Raw genomic sequence first — 19684 nt, forward strand, 5'->3', positions numbered from 1 at the left:
AAACTCTCCAGAGGTCTGAGTCAGCACAGAAAGATCTATATTCAGGAGGACCTCAGGTCTGAATGATGACTTGTTTGGAAGATATTATATCCATAAAAATGACATTATTACACTACTGCAAAACAATTATGTTTCTGTACAAAGAACCGGTATGCCTCAAGCAAATGTGTTTATTGTCAGTAGTACTGATCAACTTGTGAAAAACAGAAAAAAAGCAGCACTAAGCTAAATGTTCGCATTACAAATAAAAACATCGGCGGCCTTCATTACAACATAAACATGGTAAACACAAGCTGCAGCGAGCGGAGTCCTTTCAACTGATTACAGGGACTTCATAATCCTCGCCTCCTGTGGCTTTATGCTAATGCTATTACAAAACATAAACTTAAAATCAATGTCTCATCACGGAAACATCAAAATACAATTAACATAAAAGGCACGAGCGTCCCGGCTCAGCATGCTTCTGGTATTTAACACCGAACACAAGCTTCTTTTACACTAACAGACAACTTCTCTAAAACAAAACAAACCGCTTCAAGGCCTCGAGTTAGGCTGCTCGGTTAAACACATTAATTGAAGAGGTACTGTGAGATGAAGCGGTGCAGTTTCTGCCTGTTCTCTGATACCTGGAACAAAGTACTGACACCCAGGAAGATGCCTCCTTTTTGACGCTCCTCTGAAAGGACCTGAAGTGAACATAAAACCAGCATCGTCAGGACACTCGCAACCACAATGTTTTTTATTTATTCAGCAACCTTCATTTGAATGTTGAGAGGGCGCTGCATTTCTTATCTTTATGGTGTGCTTTTGTGCACAAGGCCAAATAAAAAACAGTAAATAACACAGATAAAAAACAAAACTTTTCAAAACACTTAAAATATGAAAAACAAAGATGTTACATAAATAACTGAGCCACTTAGCAAGGTCTGAAATAATTGGGCAAAAGGAGAATTTTAGATCGCACTGTCCTTTTCTTTTGTTTTATAGCTGCATAAACACTAGAAACACATTTCCCGTTTGATTTGACCTGTAGATCAAAGAAATCAAGCTGTCTTGACATCAGGAAGTGGAATTAGCTGTAAAATCCAAGCAACATAACGTCCATTTCTGATAACCCTGATAAGATAGTGAATAATTGCCTCATGAGATCTTTGCAGATATATGGGTCAACGATGCTCTATTTTTAAAAGATAGTGATTCCCAACCCACAGACTGGTAGAGGAGACTGATGGCCGCTGACACCGTCTACTTTATTAAGTTGAAAGGCTGAGTGGTAAATTGTGAGAGCAGGGAATCTGTGCCAAAACAATGACATTAACAACACAAACGCTGAATCCGAGTTCTGAGCGAGCTGCAGTTTTCCCCATTTTTCTCACTAGAACAAGTGTTTCTCTTCAGTTCTTAGATTTTGAGTCAGTGCCAATCGGATACGTTGCCCTCCTACTTTTTATTATTCCTTGCTGTTGTTTGTAGAGTCAATGCAGGTGGAGATAACTGATGCTCATAGGCCTATTCCTTTCTGCAAGACACACCATTTGCTCCCTTCCTTCTTCTGTATGAGAAACAACTTCCAAAGACTTGAAAATCGCTGCAGCTTGATAATCCATCACAATAAATATGAAGCATTTATCTGGTCTCATCGAAGCTTCTGTTTAATCCTTGGTTCACTGTGCCTGAGTGGAGTGTTTTCATGTCAGGTCACTTTACAACCCACAGGAAGAAAGGGAAACGTGTCACGGAGAAATCCTCAAAAATAAGTCACATTAGAAACATGACACCCATTATTATCAGCAAAATGTACTTAAAGGAACAGTTCAATATTTCGGGGAATACGCTTATTCGCTTATTTGCTGAGAATTAATGAGCAGATCGATACCACTCTCGTGTCCGTGCAGTAAATATGAAGCTACAACCAGCGGGCGATTAGCTTAGCTTAGCATAAAAAACGTTGGAAACAGCAACCCTGGCTCTGACCAAAGGTAAAAATTCACTTACTCTCTACTCATCTGCTGGATGGTTTAATCTGTAACAATAAATACTATTTTACAAGATGATCATTTATTTTGTGAGTAAATGTATCATCAGTGATAGTAGTACATATAGCTAGTCACATAAATGTGGTCAAGTAAAAAGTTTAATATCTGCTTTCGTTAGGTTGTGAAGCTGAAGTATATTGTTCAGTCTCTGTAATGTGCGTCTGATTGAAAAAGACGAATTAACATGACCCAAAGCGTATTTTTTCGCTTCAAGTCTATTTTCTTCTGTTTATGCTCGTCACTACAGTGATCGTGTGTTGGGCTCTGAAGCGCCGCCAAGACACGGGTGACCTACACTTAATACTGTACATGAACGCATCCTGTTTAGAAACGCAGCACTAAAGATGCTACTCCAAGAGCGTAGAATTAGGTAGGGACAACAGGGACATGTTCCTGCAAATCTCCAGCGACTACTGAATCGTCCCCAGCAATAATTTGATTTAAAGACATTTATATAACCAGTACTGTCTGTTAAAAGTCAATGTTTTTAGTAGGCTACACAAACAGTTAACAGTCTGCCGCAAAATAGCGAGAGACTAACATAATCCAAAAGGTGGAATTGTAGTCTGACTACACTACGATGGAGTAGTAGGGCCACTGAGATTGAGAATAAAGTCATAATGGAATAGGTTGCTTCGAGTCATATTTTCATGTTTTAGTATTTACTGGCAGTCTTTAGTCATTTAGACTTGTAAAAAGTTCCGACTGCAGTGTGGCGTCTACCCTCTCGCCAGTAGCTCTGCTGTCTCTGCATCCCCTTCACTCAGAGACACCTTTGCTCTGTTTGGGATTGTCTCAGTACTCCAGGAGGCTTCCCACTGAAGCGCTGTGAGCTACTCTTTATCAGAGGTGCTGAAGTTACCATTGGTGTGGATTTGTGGTGAGATTTATCCCTGATCAGAAGTGTTTTATGTTAGTTTCCGTTCTCCACCTCCAATGAAGAGCAAGTGCGTTTGTCTCATCCAGTACAGTCCCAAACGGGTCAGAGGTCTGAAGGTGAATCTACCATCAGCAGGGCAATAATTTAGGCTAATGCACAGCCAGTGTTGGGGGTAACGCATTACTGTGATCAGACTACTTTTGTCTGTAATGCAGTAATGTAACGCATTACTGTTGATAACTTCAGTAATCACATTACAATTACTAATAACAAAATCGTCGCGTTACTTGCGAACTGGATCTTGAACTATCTGCATGACGGGAGGTGAGAAAAATAAATCAAATGTCCCTTTTCGTGCGTAACACTTTTCCAACCTAACTTTTGACTTCAGCACCAGTTCATGAGGAAGCAGAAATTGCAGAGCTGCCAAAGACGTCTTTCGGGGGTGGAGGTATTACTTCATGTTGTTTCACGAAAGGACAGCATACCCCCTAGTGTGCCTGTGGCGAAGCTCTTTAGCCCGGCGGGTTTGTGCTGACTCTGATGAGGAACAGGTTGTCCGACAAACGATTTGAGAGACTCCTTCCCAGAGTGTGAACTACGGGGGAGCCAGGGGGAGCTTAGCACCCCTTAACAAGACATCAGCTCACCTAAAATCATGATTTGTGATATTTTGGTGGGTCTCTAAAATATTGACAGCATGCTTTATTGACATTAATCTCTAAATTTCTCTATCATGTGGATCATGCGGAGTGTCAGACTTCATCCAGCCAGAGGAAACGATTACGGACCGTCCGCAGCGGGCCGGTCGCTCCGCGATCTCCTGGCCCTGTACGCTCCGCCGGCCGACTCCCTTTCTGGTACGGGTTGTGTCGCTAGTACGACCGACATGCTATGAATGGTTCGTGATCGTTCCCTCTGGCTGGATGAATATTACGCATTATTTATGCACTACTGCAGCTGGGGGCTCTGCAGCGCCACACAACTTTCTAAATTTTTCCCTCTCACGGAGAAAAGAATTAAATGTTTCCGTTAAATGTCCAAATAAAGTTTTAAGCATCATAGTACTGTACTCTATCCTTGTTCTTCCCTTGACAAATGTTGGGCTTATGTTCACAACTTTGTAGTATTTAAGAGCATAAAAGAGAGATCCTGTGTATGTCCTCATTATAATAAGGATTTATGTTGATCTGAGCACATATGAGGTGTAATTTATTATTGTGCATCACAAGTTATGTTGCGCAGTAATCCAAAAGTAATGTACTTTCAGCAGTGAGTAATCTAGTAAAGTAAGGCATTACTTTAAAAAAAGTAACTTGTAATGTGTAATCCATTACCGTTTTTGAGTAAGTACCCCAACACTGTGTACAGCAGAATATAGGGCAGGTACATTCTATTAAAATATTATGACTTTCTCAAAATATTATGACTTTTCTTTCTCCGATATGTTAGAGAACACAGATTATGTGGGATATATTCTGTATGTGCAGAAAGTTTTGAACATGAAAAGAAAACCTGCTGGGAGCACTTAGCTCACTTGGTAGCGAACCTGCCCCATGTACAAGATTGAGTGCTTACTGCAGCGGCTCAGGTTAGAGTCGAGCTTGTGACCCTTTGCTGCATGTCGCCCCCTATCTCTTTCCTTCTTTCCTATCACTATCCACTGTCCTGTCTCTCAAAATAAAGGGAAATTGCCCTACAAATATCTTAAAGAAACAGAGAAAATATTAAAGTCCAGGGGTTTATTAATGAATTAAAATTAATTCACTTATCATTGATGTGAAAAGGTGCCACAAGCACATTTAAAGAGGTTACTTCCCCAAACAAAAGACAGAAAAGAGATGGGAAGACTAAATCATGTGTTCTGACTCAGCAGGGTGAGAAAAGTTGGTCTACAGGAAAATACTTCTGAAACAGAAAAATTCACCAGAATGCAGGAAATGAAGTGTTTAATGCTCACAATTTTCTGGTGGTGAGGCGGGGGGGAAGCTTAATATGTCTCCACTTCAATAGTGAAACAAAACCTACGCCCTTGTGCTGCACTCGCTATGTAGACTTTCTGCATAAATTAGCAGAAAATGGAAGAACTAAAGTAAAGTACATGTCCTTAAGTATAGCACAGGTCCCAGCTGTGTTTCATTTAGATGCGTCTGTGATCCTGTACAGCCATTAACACTAGCCATTTTCTTTTTAAAGACCAAAATGTGAAATGTAAATCACTTCAGCATGGTTAAGAGACTAAGACGAAGTGTTTCCTGTACTACACTTTTCCGATTTCTAATTTTAAATTACTTGTTTTCCTTGGCCCAGTGAGTTCTCTTTAAAGATTGGCATTTCTGCCTCAAAGATGATTGGATATGGCTGGCTTAAGTCGGGTTCAGTTTCTCTCTTGTTGCATCAAAATAATGCTGGACTCCTGCTCACGCTGAGCTTGAGGCTGAAAAGCGCCGCCAGCAATTTACCATTTATTTGAGATTTAGGGATTTAGGTTGGATTCAGGCTCACCTGGTAGCAGACCAATGTTAAAACCAAACTTTTTGGGAGTTGGACTGCACCTAAACTTTCAGTCTTGAGTCGTTCTGTAATTCTCCGCAGACAGACAGATTTAGAAACACATACACATACACAGACACACACACACACACACACACACACACACACACACACACACACACACACACACACAGGCTGTTACTCACCCCCAGGTCTATTAGTGTTCTAACTGCAGTGCGTGCAGCCTCCTCTGAGCAGCTCTCTGTGAGATACGGCACAAAGGCACACATGAATCAGAAGAACAGACAATATAGAAAAACCAGGTCGGGATAACAGAACAAAGCCATTTCCAGTGGGATTGTTAGAAATTTTATACTGTGTATTATTGAAGGGCGTCATTTGGGTAGTTTCTGATCTCTTGTCTTATGTGTTTTTTTAAGAAGAAGATGATGTGAGTGGGAGAGCTGTGCTGTGTTTCTTCTCCGGTCTCTGCTGGCTTGTTACAACACAAGTTGAATCAGTGGGAAAAGGCAAGGTGACAAGCTTTTGAAGTTGTGACACAAAGAAATCGAACATCTTTGGGCATTTTTGGGGAGGGGGATGTCAGGTTGAGCTCACCATAGTGCTGTTTCTTCTTGTTTGCAGTTTCACACAGATGGGAGTGTATCTGAGCCACAAATTCTGCTTCTGCAGCAGGAACGACATGAAAATTGAGACAATTATTCCACTCAAAGCAATGTGAGGACAGTCTGCTAAGATGTCATGGTTCAGTGACATGCTAACTGTATTTTTAATACTGATGGCCACTGCAAATGGCTTAGGGTGAAGCTTAAATGTCAGACATGAACACCATCAGCATTCATTTTGACTTAATGTGACATGAATGTATGAACTGTTATGGTTCTTTGCTTTGAAAAACATGTTTTTTAAATCTGTATCAAACGACAATGTTAATAATTTCAAAGCAAGCTTTAAAGAGGTGGTATTATGCTCATTTCAGGTTCAAAATCCTATTTAGTGGTTGTGCCAGAACAGGTTTAGTTTAAAAAAAAAAAACACCACTTATTTTTTCGTACTGCACATTGCTGCAGCTCCTCTTTTCACCCCGTGTTGAAAGCTTCGTTTTAGATATGGAGTGATACATCTTGTCTCTAAATGATCTTTGTTCAGAGTTGCACATACGCAGTTCCTAGTTAAGGACTACTAGCCAATCAGAAGCAGAGAAGGGTCAGTGAGAAGCCCGTAAACGGCTTCGATTCAGCTGTAGGCTACATGTTTACGACCAGCTTGGCAACATAGACTGGAGCGAGAGTTTCAGAGTGGTGAGTTATTAATCTGTAACAAAAGTATTTTTCATCCATAAAAGTTTTAACTGAGCTCTGTCTCTACATCACAGTAACAACTTCATGTCCATCAACTGCCTGGAGGGTAGCTAGTGTTTGGAATGGAGAGGGGTGTGCTGCCGCTCAGTGTTTTTCCACCGGTGTTTTTGAGGGCGTGTCCGAGTAGCCACTTGGCGAGCGTTATATGCGAGGCGCATTTAGCTTTCATCCCTGTGACGTCACAGGGGTGAAAGGGAAATGGCTGGACTACAAACGAGCTGTTTTCAAACAGTTCAGAGCAGACTTTTCTGTGGGAGATGGGAACTCCCTTTGGGCTGGACTTTGGGCTTTTTCACTTTGCAAACCTATTACAAGCACAAAAAAGGTATAAAACTCAATAAAGGAGAGGGGAAAAGCCAAAAAGCATATTAAGACCTCTTTAAGTCTCTTCAAGTTGCCACAAAAACAAGTTTCTACCAATTACATGTGGGACTCTCCAAACCAATCAAAGCTCAATACTGCCCCTAAAACATAAAACATGCATACCTGGCAGAGGTGTGTGTAGAAGGTCCAGTCCAGCGGTCGCCCAGCACAGCGACCTTAGATGACCAGCTAGCATACTGCAGAGGAAGAAGAGCATCTCTGGACACTGATTTGGCTGGCTTATCTAGAAAAGTACACACAGACCGAAGCAGGAGTGGTCAGAAATGGTAAAATGAGGATTGGAGGAAGGATGAAAGAGCGTTTTCCCCTACAATGAGCACATAGTGGAGTGTTTCTCCACTGGGGCGTTCAGAGTGTGACTGGGGGCGCTGGAAGCAATATCTTGGAAACGGGGGCGTTGAGGTACTTTTGGGGGGCGTTTGGTTGGAAATTTTGAGGTGAGTTTACCCCAAAGATTCACAAAAATAGGAGTTTAAACTTTCAACTACTTGCAAAAAATTGTGGTCTGCAACATTAAAGCCATGCACTACTGCAGCTTGGGGCTCTCTGCAGCACCACGCAACTTTCTACATTTTTCCCCCTCACGGAGAAAAGAAAGGTCAGGTCGCAAACACAGCCGCAGCTGTTGTGTGAAGCGTAACTGTAGCAAAATGGCTACATATGACAATAATAATAATAATTATTAATATCAATATTATTAATGATGCTATTAATGATTCAGCAGTAAGAATCAGTCTGTTCCCCCTGCCGGTCCCTGCTAAAACAAATGAGTTATTAAAATCCAGTCAATAACTGAATTAAAATGATTTATTACTGAGGTGAAAATGTGCCTCAAACAACTTTATAGAGGTTAAATCCCCAAACAAAAGACACAAAAGAGGAGGGAAGACTAAATCATGTGTGTTAACTCAGCAGTGATGATATTAAGTTGATCTACAAGAGTATCATATTTGCGTTTCCCTTTATGTAAAAACATTTCAACAATAAATTGGTGCAGAAACTTTCACCAGAATGCAGGAAATTAAGTCTTTAATGCTCAAAATCTTCTGGGGGTGGACACCAAGACCCCCCACTTATTAAGAGCCCCATTCAATAAAACAGCCTCTGGCTTCACACAGAGTTTCTGGGAGTAACATTACTGGCTTTTTTTGTTCCCTGGGAAAGTAATTAAGTTTGTCATTCAATGATGTGTTTTGTAAATGTTTTTTAATAACAATACTAACAACAGCAAACAATAACCTAATAATAATAATAATAATCATCAACAATTTTTAGGGCAAATAGCCAACATCTTTTCGATGGGGGGCAGTAAGGGACCTGGATTGGGGGGCGCTGGCCCAAAAAAGGTTCAGAACCACTGACATGACGAGACCTCACTGTCAGTTGGTCTGTCTGCCTCAGAAAGTAATACATCTGAAGGATGAAGAGGCACAACACTATAAAAGTAACATACCTTTATGTGGGTGTCCCAGGTTTAAATCCCAGCGCTGGTTAAGTTTTGTATTTGGCTTCATGCAGTAAAACCCTGATGTTTTTATGTTTATCTAAACTAAAACCTTTAAGTTAAAGACAACCAATATACTAATAATATATGGCAGTCACTGAGTCACTGTGTGCACTAGTGTTGGCAAAGGGGGTTTGTCTTCTCTTGAGTGGTGTGTGAAGACACTGGTGATATACTGTTGGCAGAAAAGATGGACCAAACAACTGAAACAACCAAGGAAAGACTAGACTCACCCTGTGTCTTCAGAAGACTTTCAGAGCATTTTCCTTTTTTATTCCCTTCTCTGTCCTTTTGTTATCCCACAGAAGATACAATAGTACAACCAGAAACGTTTAAGAAGGACGTAAACTCTAATTTGAATCCTAGTTTTCTATGCAGTTGTTTGAATGGTCCTCTCTCTCTCTTAAACAGTTTTTCTTAGATAGATTTTAGATTTATTTTATGGGTATTTTTTTTCCTGTCCTGTAATAAGTGTTGGTTGATTAGGATGGGATTTTATGGATGAATAAATTGAACCTTGCACCATAAACCAGTACACATGTACACTACATGGCAAAAAGTATGTAGACACCAAAACCCATTACCCGTTATTATACCCATTATGTGATTATTGAGCATTTCATTCCAAACACTGGGCATTAATCTGCTGCTTTGAAAGGCTCCACTTCTCTAGAAAGATTTTGGCTGCAGGGATTTCGCCCAATTCAGTCCCCCGAGAGCATTAGTGAGTTCGGGCACTGTTGTTGGGTAATAAGATTGGCTTAGATTCAGGTTTCTAATTCATACCAAAGGCGTTGGATGGGGTTGAAGTCAGGACTCTAGGCCGGCCAGTGAAGTTCTTCCACACCAAAAATCACTTTAATCATGGCTTTGTGCACGTGTGCGCTGTGTTGAAACAGGACAGCGCCTTCCCCAAACTGCTGCCCAAAGTTGAAAGCACACTGCAGTCTAAAGGTTTATTACATGCTGTAAAATTAAGATTTCCCTCACTGGAAGTACACACAAGTATGTGGACAGGGGTGCCCATGTACCTTTGGTCATATAGTGTACATTGAACAACTGGACAATTATTTCATAAAAAAAACATTCATCTGTTTGAGGGATTCAGAAGCTGGAAATCTACATCTGCTCTGCATTCATGTATTCAAACATTTAGCAAAAAGTTAATGGTTACATCTGGTAAATGAGGGAGGCCATAAAACTGGGGGTTCATTAAAGCACTTTATAAATAGTTTAACAGTGAGTATGGGGCCATTATAATCATGTAATATGGAAATATACGGGAGCAGAGTCTGTAATGTCGAGTGCAGCTGGTCTTGTAAAATGAAAAACTGAGCTATACAAAACCATTGTAAAATGTTAAGTCTGGAATCTCACACCAGCACAGCATATTGAACAGCTTGCAGCAGATACAGTATTATGGGTTTCTTCTCCTTTCTGCACATTTGAACTCATCCCAGTGTAGGAAACTTATCAGATCATTTTGTTTTTGTCGTTGCCCAAGGGGGCCCTTGTTTTCTGCTCCTTACAAACTGTTTCACAAAACACATAAAGACTTGACAACAAAGCGATGTTTCATTCAACGTGACATTTTGAATGGAGCTCATCCAATTTTTCAACAAACAGTCGCCATTTAGTCAATGGGGCTAATTCAATCTGCATTTAAACAATCATTATGTGAATGTGCAGCACTTAGAAGCTTCAATACACAGTAGAACTTCAAAATCAACATGACTGAGAGAAAAGAGAGAGAGAGCAGTCAGAACAAATTAGTTGAGTTGTATGAGGAGTAAAAAACACATTAAAACATAAAAGGGTAAATCAACAGCTACGAACAAGCTCCAGAGAGGCTGCTTGGCAAAAATTAAATCCTAATAGACTGAATGAGTGGATGTGGATGAGATGTACTTGCAGAATAAGATCAGCAAGTGGTTCCGAGCGTGGTTGTAAAGTAAATATATAAACACTAATGGGATGATGGATCTGTATCAGTGTGTATGTTGGAGGATAAGTAACAAGAAATGACGAATGTTTGATGTCGTAAAGAAACACCGTTACATCATTTGTCCAACAGAGAGCAAACTTAAGTTTATTTTTAAGCAGCAGCAGGTCATTAAAATTTTAGTGTACGTGTACAATCACATACATCCTTGATAGGAGAGGGAATATATTGTTCCTGAGCTTGCATTGCTGAAAAAAAATGTAAATGCCTTTGGAAAAACAAAAAGGACTACATGTAGTCTCTACCTCTGTTTGGTATGGAGGTGTTTGTTGTCCCCAGCAGAGCAGAGGCGTCAGGAGTGGATGGAGAAAGTGAAAAGATTAGAGTTGAAAAGCTGTATAAAACACCGGCGAGGCTCTTTCTCAGTGGACAAAGCTGAAGTCAGAGAGAGGATTTTATACCAGTGTGGAGGTGGCATTGGTTTCACTGGACTAGTAGGTGAACTAGCTTGCGGCACAGGCAGGAAGAACTTATTTGGATGTCTTCTGTATAGTTTACTGTAGCTACTTACAGGGATCTTTCCAGTTTCTGATACAAGCAGGGTGTCAAATAATGGCTGTATCCCAAGTAAGCAAGTAAGAAGATCCTACTGAGTACATAAAAACACAATATTGCCCATCGGTTCAATTCAAATAGAACTGAATGAGATTGTGTGCTTATCGTACAGCCAATTGTAGGACATTTACATAGTATACACTGGGTGATGGGTGTTTGTCCGTATCATGTGATCTTCTAATTGAAGGTGAAGCCGTCAGTTTCGTCTGTATATGTAACCTGCTTTTTGTTCATATAGATGTTTGCCTGACAACAAATTTGAAGGCCGAAGTGTTCCATTATTGTTTTTTTGAGCCCTTGCCATATTTAGTGTGTGGACCACTGCTCTTTTTCGTTCAGTCAGGACACTCGTGTCAAGGTTTTGGAATATGTGACTCTAACATGACTCCCGCGCGTGTCTCAACTACCACAGGCTCCACACAGATTGTAAACAAAAGAGGTTCCAATACATTCGTGGCTTTGAAAATGTTTTCTGACGCCAGAACTGCACTCAGCATGTCTGTTAAACCTCATGGACACGCAATGTTTTGGTAAGAAACACATTACGGTTTGTTTAAAACTCCTCCGTGTACCTTTGAATGAAAATGTGAGTTTTTTTTATGGCATTTTTACAAAAAAAATTATTGATTGATGACCATCCATGTCACTGTGCTTTGATTGTTTCTATTTTATGATGCAGTTTTAAGTTTTACATGTACTGTCATGATTCAGGCCTCAAAGTCACTTCGCAGTGTTGGTGACTGATGCACTCTGAGCACTGGCTGTTCACTCCCTTTGGAAGTTTGTGAGCTGCCTTGTGTTGCTTTGAAATCACATGTAACAGTCAGGACAGTTGGGCTTCTTTTAAAGGTGACACATACTGCTAATTGGCTTTCAAGTTACGTGAATCACTTGTGTAGGTGCTTCTGTAATGGAGATTTGGTTACTTCAAGGTTCTTTTCATGTAGTGTTTCTGTTTTTTTTGGTATGCGCCCTGTAGACAGTCACCCAGGGTGCCATCATTAGTAGGTCATGCCAGTATGGAATAATTTCCCCTTAATGTAACCCCTGGTACTTCTCTAAGGCATGTGAAGAAGCCAGAGGGGCCCAGCAGTGCTCTTCTGTACCTTGTAGGAACGCAGTTCCTGCTCCTCACAGTCAGAGTCACTGTGATAAGGCTCGTCAGACGTGGTCCAGGTCAGAGTGCACTCCCTCTTCCAGAAATCACAGATGGGAACGTCCCTGGGAATCTACACAGGATGTAGGGTAGAACAGACAGTGTTTTTAGTCCTGAAATGAGTGTTTGAGTCAACAGACTTTAAACACCAAATTATGATATTTAGAAAAAAAGGATCTGCACACTTTTTACCTCTGTAACTTTAGGTCGATAACTGTTCTGTCTGATGTTTGGTGCAGAGCAGGTAGTGTGCAGTTGTTATTTAGACCCTTTTCACCTTGTCACATCGTTTTCACATTGTTATTTTATCCATTATATTAAAAATATCAATAAGCCGCTTTAAATATATATAAATATTCGGATACAAGTAGTTGATGATAAAGCCAAGCTCTTTGGTCACTAAACTTTATAAAGGGAAAATGTTTGACAAAAGGGAATACCAGATCTTATGACACCTGTGCTTTGTTATGCAAATGACCCATGGGAAATTTAGTTCACACTTGAAGTTATCAATATAACTCCACAAATGCAATGTATTAAAACACCTGAGGACAAAATGAAATAATTTATTAAGGAAACAAGTTAACCATTCACTGTTTCATGCTTCTCAAAATGTGAGAATATGCCTCTTCTCTCTGTTTCAATTGAATATCTGGGTTTTATACAGTAGATCAAAGAAACTATTTGAAGAAGTCATCGTGGGTTCTGGGAATGTTTTTATTCTTATCTAATAATTAATAAAAAATAATCTACAGTAAATAAAATAATAGAGTGGAAGTGAAACTAAATTCAAACAAATAAGAATGTATTGTATCAAGCGTTAGGGTATTTTAAAATTTTCGAAAAATGAAATTAACTTAAGGCAATGTTTTTCAAAACAGTGTGGAATTAGATTATGTAGCATTTTAGAGGGTGAAAAAAAAAGTAGAAATGTATCTTACTTCTTCCATAATCAGGATGCCACAGCGTACGAGACTGTCAACTGCATCCAGAGCAAAACTCTGGGACGGCTGACAGGGCTGGGGGGGGAGAGAGGGTAGAGAGAGAAAAAAAGAGAGAGAGCGAGAGAGAGAGGATGAGTGAGCTCAATGGTGAGGCAAGGTTAGAGGCACAAACAGCTTCAGCCCATCACATATCTAAGAGGACAGCTGACAGAGAGCATAAGGTGTGTAGCAGAGATCAGAGGATCAGAATAAAAGATGGCCGACAGGAGAATGAGAACAGCAGCCATATTTTTCAGTGAGGAATAGGGTGGGAAACATAGCTGCAAGCAGAAGAGACAAGAAAGAGCAGCTGCCTAAATGAAAGGTGGGCAAACAGAGAAAGGAATAGTATTTCTGGCTCACATTCGGAGCCCTAAAAGTCAGTCTGATGGAGCACGCACACACACACACACACACACACACACGCACACACACAATTTGAAACCTCTCTGCCAGAGATAGAGGCAGCAGAGCAGGATGAATGGCTGTTCAGCTCCATTAAACATCCATTGAATGAGACACACTTGTGTGTGTGTGTGTGTGTGATATGAATTCAAACTCACTGGCATGAAGCCCGGAGGCAGGAGATGGCAGAGCTGCAGGGCTCTCTCAGTCAGCTCGGACTGGCAGAGCGCCACATCAAACTCCATGTCACCTTTGACCTCCTCTCCGTCCACGCCGTCACTCCTCACCCTGCTGCTGACGCCACTGCGGGCCACCTCGCACAGCATGGCTGACACCGCACACGCTAAGAACAAAAACATACATAAACATTTGATCATTTGCTCTGGTTCTTCATGCACATACACACGGGTGAGAAAGCTGGTGTTATCCAAAGTAAGCAGGTTTCAGTCTGAATCGTGTTGGACACTGGACACGGACTTCGGCTAATGGATCAGTTGATGAGATTTTCCTAATAAGTAGGCTCTCGGCCATTTACACAAGTGTTATCTCTTTATTTATACTTTTTATCCCCATTATCCTGCTTTCATGTGCTGGTGGGAAAGTCTTGACACCCGGATTGTTTATGTGCCTTTGTCCCATTCTGTCACAAAATCAAACCTGGAAGACAAATACTGAAACCAATCATAATGCTTAGGAGATTTCAGTTTCCTTAAGTGTCCTTAAATTAGTCTTCATCATATGATCCGTAGATTTGCTACTACTCAATAAAATATAGCTAGATTTGTTTCTATTTTTACCACTTGAAGGTTAGCAGCCATGTATTAAGGCTTTCAGCAGAACACAGCCCACCAGCTTCACATCCTATACAACCAAAACACGTCATGCAGGAATAATGAATCATGCAGGCGAAGTAGCTTCCTGTACTTCAAAACACATTATTCTGACCTCCAACAGCAATGCTAAAATGGGGCTGCAGTATTGATGCAGATCAAGATGTCTTTTACAGATGAGACCCGAGGACATGTTACACATTCACTGTGTTGCCAGTTTATTATACCTAGATACACCTAGATAACAAATAATGCAGTCTAAAAAGTCACTGCAATAAATCCTACTTCCAAGGTTATAATGTTCAGATTTTGTTGAAAATGAACATTATAAGCTTCATGAATAGCACTGTGGTAAATAGTGCCAAAATGTGCAGGAGTTACACGAGCATGCAGGATAGCTCTATAATAATGCTCATCTTCATATAGTATACCGGATTATTTGTTGTTTTCTATTATTAAAAGGAAAAACAAGCTCTCATCAGCTATAAAATACAATTAGACTTTTTTGTTTTTGATAGAGCTGTCCTTAATATTTATCATGCAGTACTGTATCAATCAGAATTCAACTGACAGCATGGATTACAGAAGGAACAGTCAAAGGTTTATGATCATTTAGAACAAGCTCCAAATTAATAAAAGGGGCAGTCAAAACCTGGAGAAGACATGGTTTGGGGTAAATCTGAGTTTTCTAGTTGAATGGTCTTATATCCATGGATAACTCACTTGTTACAGGGACAGTACTTGATTTATTATCTCTACACATCAAACATAATTGAAAACCAGAAGACAATAACATGCAAGAACCGAACAGTTGAAACCAGCTGAAGAACTGCACTGCCAACGACGACCTTTGCTCACATCACGTGTTTGTCTTTTTATGTTTAGAGGAGACATAATATCTGTCAGCATTGTACAGTACCCCGACTCTGCTCAGAATATTAAGTACATAAACTCTGAAAATGTCCATACTGACATGCCAACAGTTGGAGCCACAGCCAAGGCCTCCCACGAAAAATAAAAGTGCCTGTAGAACACAAGGTCTAAAGATGACATTTAAGCTTAAATGTTAGAGGAACATTTTTGTCAGCGACACGAGTCACTCACCACCGACAGCTTCCAAAATAAAGGTGTGTCTGACAATCTGGGCCTGGAGGGTGAGGTGAAGTGTGGCACCAAGAGAAGGATGCGGCACAATCAGTGGGTCTTTCCTAGAAGGACCAAAAGGAGGAAAGAGCAGTAATAGAGACAGAGGTTTCACGGAAAGGGAAATTGGATTTTTGATAAGCGACACAGTTTTTCTGTATAGAGCTTATCAATGTTCTTTGTTTCTCTTCAGAAAACCAACCTAGACGGCGCTGCAGCTATGATGAGGTGAGGGGCAAGCAGATAGAGGGAATAGTGTACAATCTCCACTAAATTTCCCCCAAAACCGACGTCTTTGTTCCTGAACAACAGTTCCTCCGTGAGCCAGACGACATCACGACACAGGACAGACGCACGCACACCCTGTGGAGGAGACGGATGAAGTTTTGTTACAAAATCAGAAGAGAGCACTAACCATCTGGTGACATTAGTTGAAGACTGGTGGGTATGACTCAGAAAATCACTGTCACACTCTAATACACTAGCAAGAAAACCAATTCTGTTTATGGGCGTCTCGGAGTACCGATGGATCCGTAGAGGTGCCGGGGGCAGATTTAAACACAGATGGCACCAAAGGGGAAATTGCTTTGCAAACACAGGGATGATGCACGTACCTTGCGGTGTCTGTACAGCAAAAGACTGGACACCAGACTGGTGGACATCACAGCCATGCAGGAGGTTGTAGCTAGAAATAGGACACACACACACACACACACACACACAAATGCATAATAATACAAGAGCTTATAAAAAAGTTTTTTATGAGCAGGGTACATAATCCTGGACCTACAGAAGATGAGGTGGAGGATGATGGCGATGCTGAGGTCTCTCTCTGGAGGAGTTGGCTCGTTGAGTTCAGATGCATGATGAGAATGAGGCAGGAGCCACGACATGCTTCTCCGCCCATACACACAGCCAGCTCTGGAGGGAAAACGTGAGGAAAGAAGGATGTAAAAATGTTATTTTAGATCATCTCTGTTGATTTATAAATCATTGTAAATGAAAAGCAGGTGAACGATGACTAAGATTTTCATGACATGATATAAAATCCGACCCTCCGACCCCCGCGACCCTCAAGGATAAGCAGGTATAACTAATGGATGGATCAGAACCTGCCACTGTCCTAATGGATTGCCTTCACATGCACAAGGGATTCACAGGAAACGATGCATGCATGTAGCCCATCGCATTTTATCTTTTAAAGCGTGAACTGCGAAACACGGGGTGGCTATTATTGTAAAGAAGCCACAGGAAACGCAATGTATTTGCCACTAACGATCGTTCATAAAAATGCGTCTACAAAACAAAACATTGGCACTTTCAGCATTTATTTGACAGCATATAAGTTTTAAATATTGCTGGGAGTAATGGAACAAGAGGGAGCAGACACAGTGAGCTGTTAGATGAACAGTTGAAGGCAAAGTAACCAACTTTACTCTGTCTGCTGTTGTGTGGAGGGCCACTCGTGCCTTGCTCAGCATGAAATTAGATCGCGGTTACTCACGGCATAATGGAAAAGGCCAATTACTGACTTTTTAATTAAAACTTGTTTGACTGCACTGTAAACAGACACACCAGTTGCTCTTCTGCTGAATTTCTGAAAAAGTACTTCTTCACCAGGACTGAAACCTTAGGGATTAAAACTTCAAAGAGGGATAAGGCAGTTTAAAGAAAACTGTTGGCCTTATGTCATCATGTGTTGCAGTAAAGTGCATAAATTGTCAAGGCAGTTGTGTAACAAATCATGTGAATTTGGTTTAGTTTTTATGAAAGTATTATTTGCTCCAGATGGAAAAAATGTATTAATTAATTTCATTATATTACATGACATGTTTCAGTAATGACCAATTCACTCTTATTACAAAATTAGCTGCATTTTCAACAAATTCTTAATGGCCATTATGAGAGTTCAGTGGATGAGTTAACACCATGTTTCTGAGAATAAAAGGAACACGTGAGTGGATATAATAACACTAAGGTACATACATTAAGTGCATACAAGCGCATAAAAATAGCACCTACATCACTCAAAAATGTACGCGTGTGCGATACATTTAATGAGCGGCTTATCTGAGGCTACGCTGGAGTAAAATGAGTGTTATTTATGCTTCTTACCTGTGCATGTTTTGATATGTAAAGTTGTGTATCAGACAGAACCTGTCACATCTATGTTAATACACAAGTCCTACCGACAGTGAGAATCTCAAAGAAGAATAAATAAAGCGTGTGTACCTCTGTAAAATAAGTGTACGTGAGGAATTTCCATTTCCATTATGTCAGTCTTCACATAGGCTGCATTTTTTATACATGGGAACAAAAATGCTTCAAAAGCTGAAATAACCGGGGACAAACAGAATGAGGAAGCATGACAGAGACACAGTGGTAGCGGAGCATGTTAATGATGTAGACATGCAGAAAGAACTAAAACTGCTCACATGCTGATAACAATCCAATCCAACTATCCCACTCTCCTCTTTTCATTATCACATCATCTAATTCACTCACTTTTGTTCCCCCCTGCATCCCACTCTCTCAGAAGAATTAAACATATGAAAGGAGAAGCCACTTTGCTCCTCAGAAGCCAAGCAGAGATTGAGTGAGGATGTTATTTTCTTTCTGTTATCTATTTCACTGGCAGACTGTGTAATGCTGACGGTAATTGGACCGAGTCTAAGAGGATGAAAACCCTCATCAGAGCTTGCATCGTGTATCTGTGCCAGATTCAAGGTTTAGAGGAAAGTTTATCTTCAAAGTTTAAGAGGAAGTAACTTTTTAATTTCACAGATGTTAGATAAAACACAATCCAGATCCCACTGTGGTTTGCAGTATACAAACTCACTCGTGCATACAGGCATGCGCACAGGTGGTTTGATTACCTGTTGTTGAGGATAACAGGCAGCAACAGGTCCTGTAGAGGGAGCCATTCATCTACTCGGCACCTCCCCGACTCGCATATCTCCTACACACACAAACACACAAAAATATGGATGCACACATGCACTTTCGAAGAATAGCGTCTCTAAATCATTCTTCTTTATTCATTCTTTATTTATCATACACCACGTAAAGAAATTTAGACAAAGTTTGCATTAAAACATTAAAATCCAAATATTATTACTGCAGCCCATTCCTCTATTATCGCAATATACTAGGTTGCCAGTTTATTAGGTACACCTAGGTAAAACTAATGTAGTCCTGCAATTACTCTAACAACGTTCAGTTTTTATATAAACTGTTTTGGAGAGGTGTTGATCTAAAAATAGATAATTTTGGAGGCTTCAGTTTATAGACTGAACTATATTGATTTATTCTGAGAGGTATTTTTGATCCTGTTCCTGGACGACTGGGAGCCACTGCTGGCTCTGTTCAAACCAACATTGGCTGAACAAATAATGTCAAAGCCGAGCTCCCAAACCACGCAAACTATCCTGCCTCTGTCAACAGGATAATCGGTCACTCAAATACGTACAGACTTCATCATTACAGTCAGAATTCTTATGCCAGTAAAAATTCAGGTCAAGGAAAACAACACTCTGGTTTGTTGGGAAATTGGGCTCAAACTGAACATACTGCTGCCAAGCAAATGACAAATACTGACCCTGTACCATCTGTTGCTCCGAGTTATTTATACGTCCCAATATCACAAGTTTTGAATGAGGATACATTTTTTAAAATAAGATTCCAAAACGCATTTGTAGAAGCTAATTTAGTCAGTCCACTACCATGGTAAGTGCAATTTACGATGCAAGTTTGATTCTTTGCCTGTCCAGCTGTGACCCTATAATGGACCCTAAGATAAATATGAGGGGTCACAAGATAATGGTTAAAGGAAGGACAGGAAATAATCAGGGTTAAGAAAAATCTGTTAAAAAAAAAACATGTTTTTTTTATTATTAATACTTTTACTTCTTAAGATCACTTAAAATCGTTG

At 40.4% G+C, this 19684-nt stretch overlaps 1 protein-coding gene across 10 annotated transcripts in view; it reads right to left on the reverse strand.

Moving 5' to 3' along the window:
• Positions 1 to 152: 152 nt before the first annotated feature.
• Positions 153 to 19684, reverse strand: part of gpat2 (glycerol-3-phosphate acyltransferase 2, mitochondrial) — a 170596-nt gene continuing 151064 nt past the window's right edge. For all 10 annotated transcript variants that reach the window (XM_046035167.1, XM_046035171.1, XM_046035172.1 and 7 more), the window contains 12 exons: positions 18630 to 18712; positions 16544 to 16674; positions 16368 to 16438; positions 15956 to 16116; positions 15715 to 15818; positions 13939 to 14123; positions 13334 to 13411; positions 12343 to 12465; positions 7278 to 7398; positions 6028 to 6096; positions 5616 to 5671; positions 153 to 686 (listed from right to left, as the gene is read on the reverse strand). In XM_046035167.1, the coding sequence (XP_045891123.1) occupies positions 570 to 686; positions 5616 to 5671; positions 6028 to 6096; positions 7278 to 7398; positions 12343 to 12465; positions 13334 to 13411; positions 13939 to 14123; positions 15715 to 15818; positions 15956 to 16116; positions 16368 to 16438; positions 16544 to 16674; positions 18630 to 18712 (1299 nt within the window). In that variant the 3' untranslated portion in view covers positions 153 to 569. The remainder of the gene's footprint in view (positions 687 to 5615; positions 5672 to 6027; positions 6097 to 7277; positions 7399 to 12342; positions 12466 to 13333; positions 13412 to 13938; positions 14124 to 15714; positions 15819 to 15955; positions 16117 to 16367; positions 16439 to 16543; positions 16675 to 18629; positions 18713 to 19684) is intronic.

This window comes from Micropterus dolomieu, linkage group LG21 (assembly GCF_021292245.1).
Source record: "Micropterus dolomieu isolate WLL.071019.BEF.003 ecotype Adirondacks linkage group LG21, ASM2129224v1, whole genome shotgun sequence".
Classification (NCBI taxonomy): Eukaryota; Metazoa; Chordata; class Actinopteri; order Centrarchiformes; family Centrarchidae; genus Micropterus; species Micropterus dolomieu.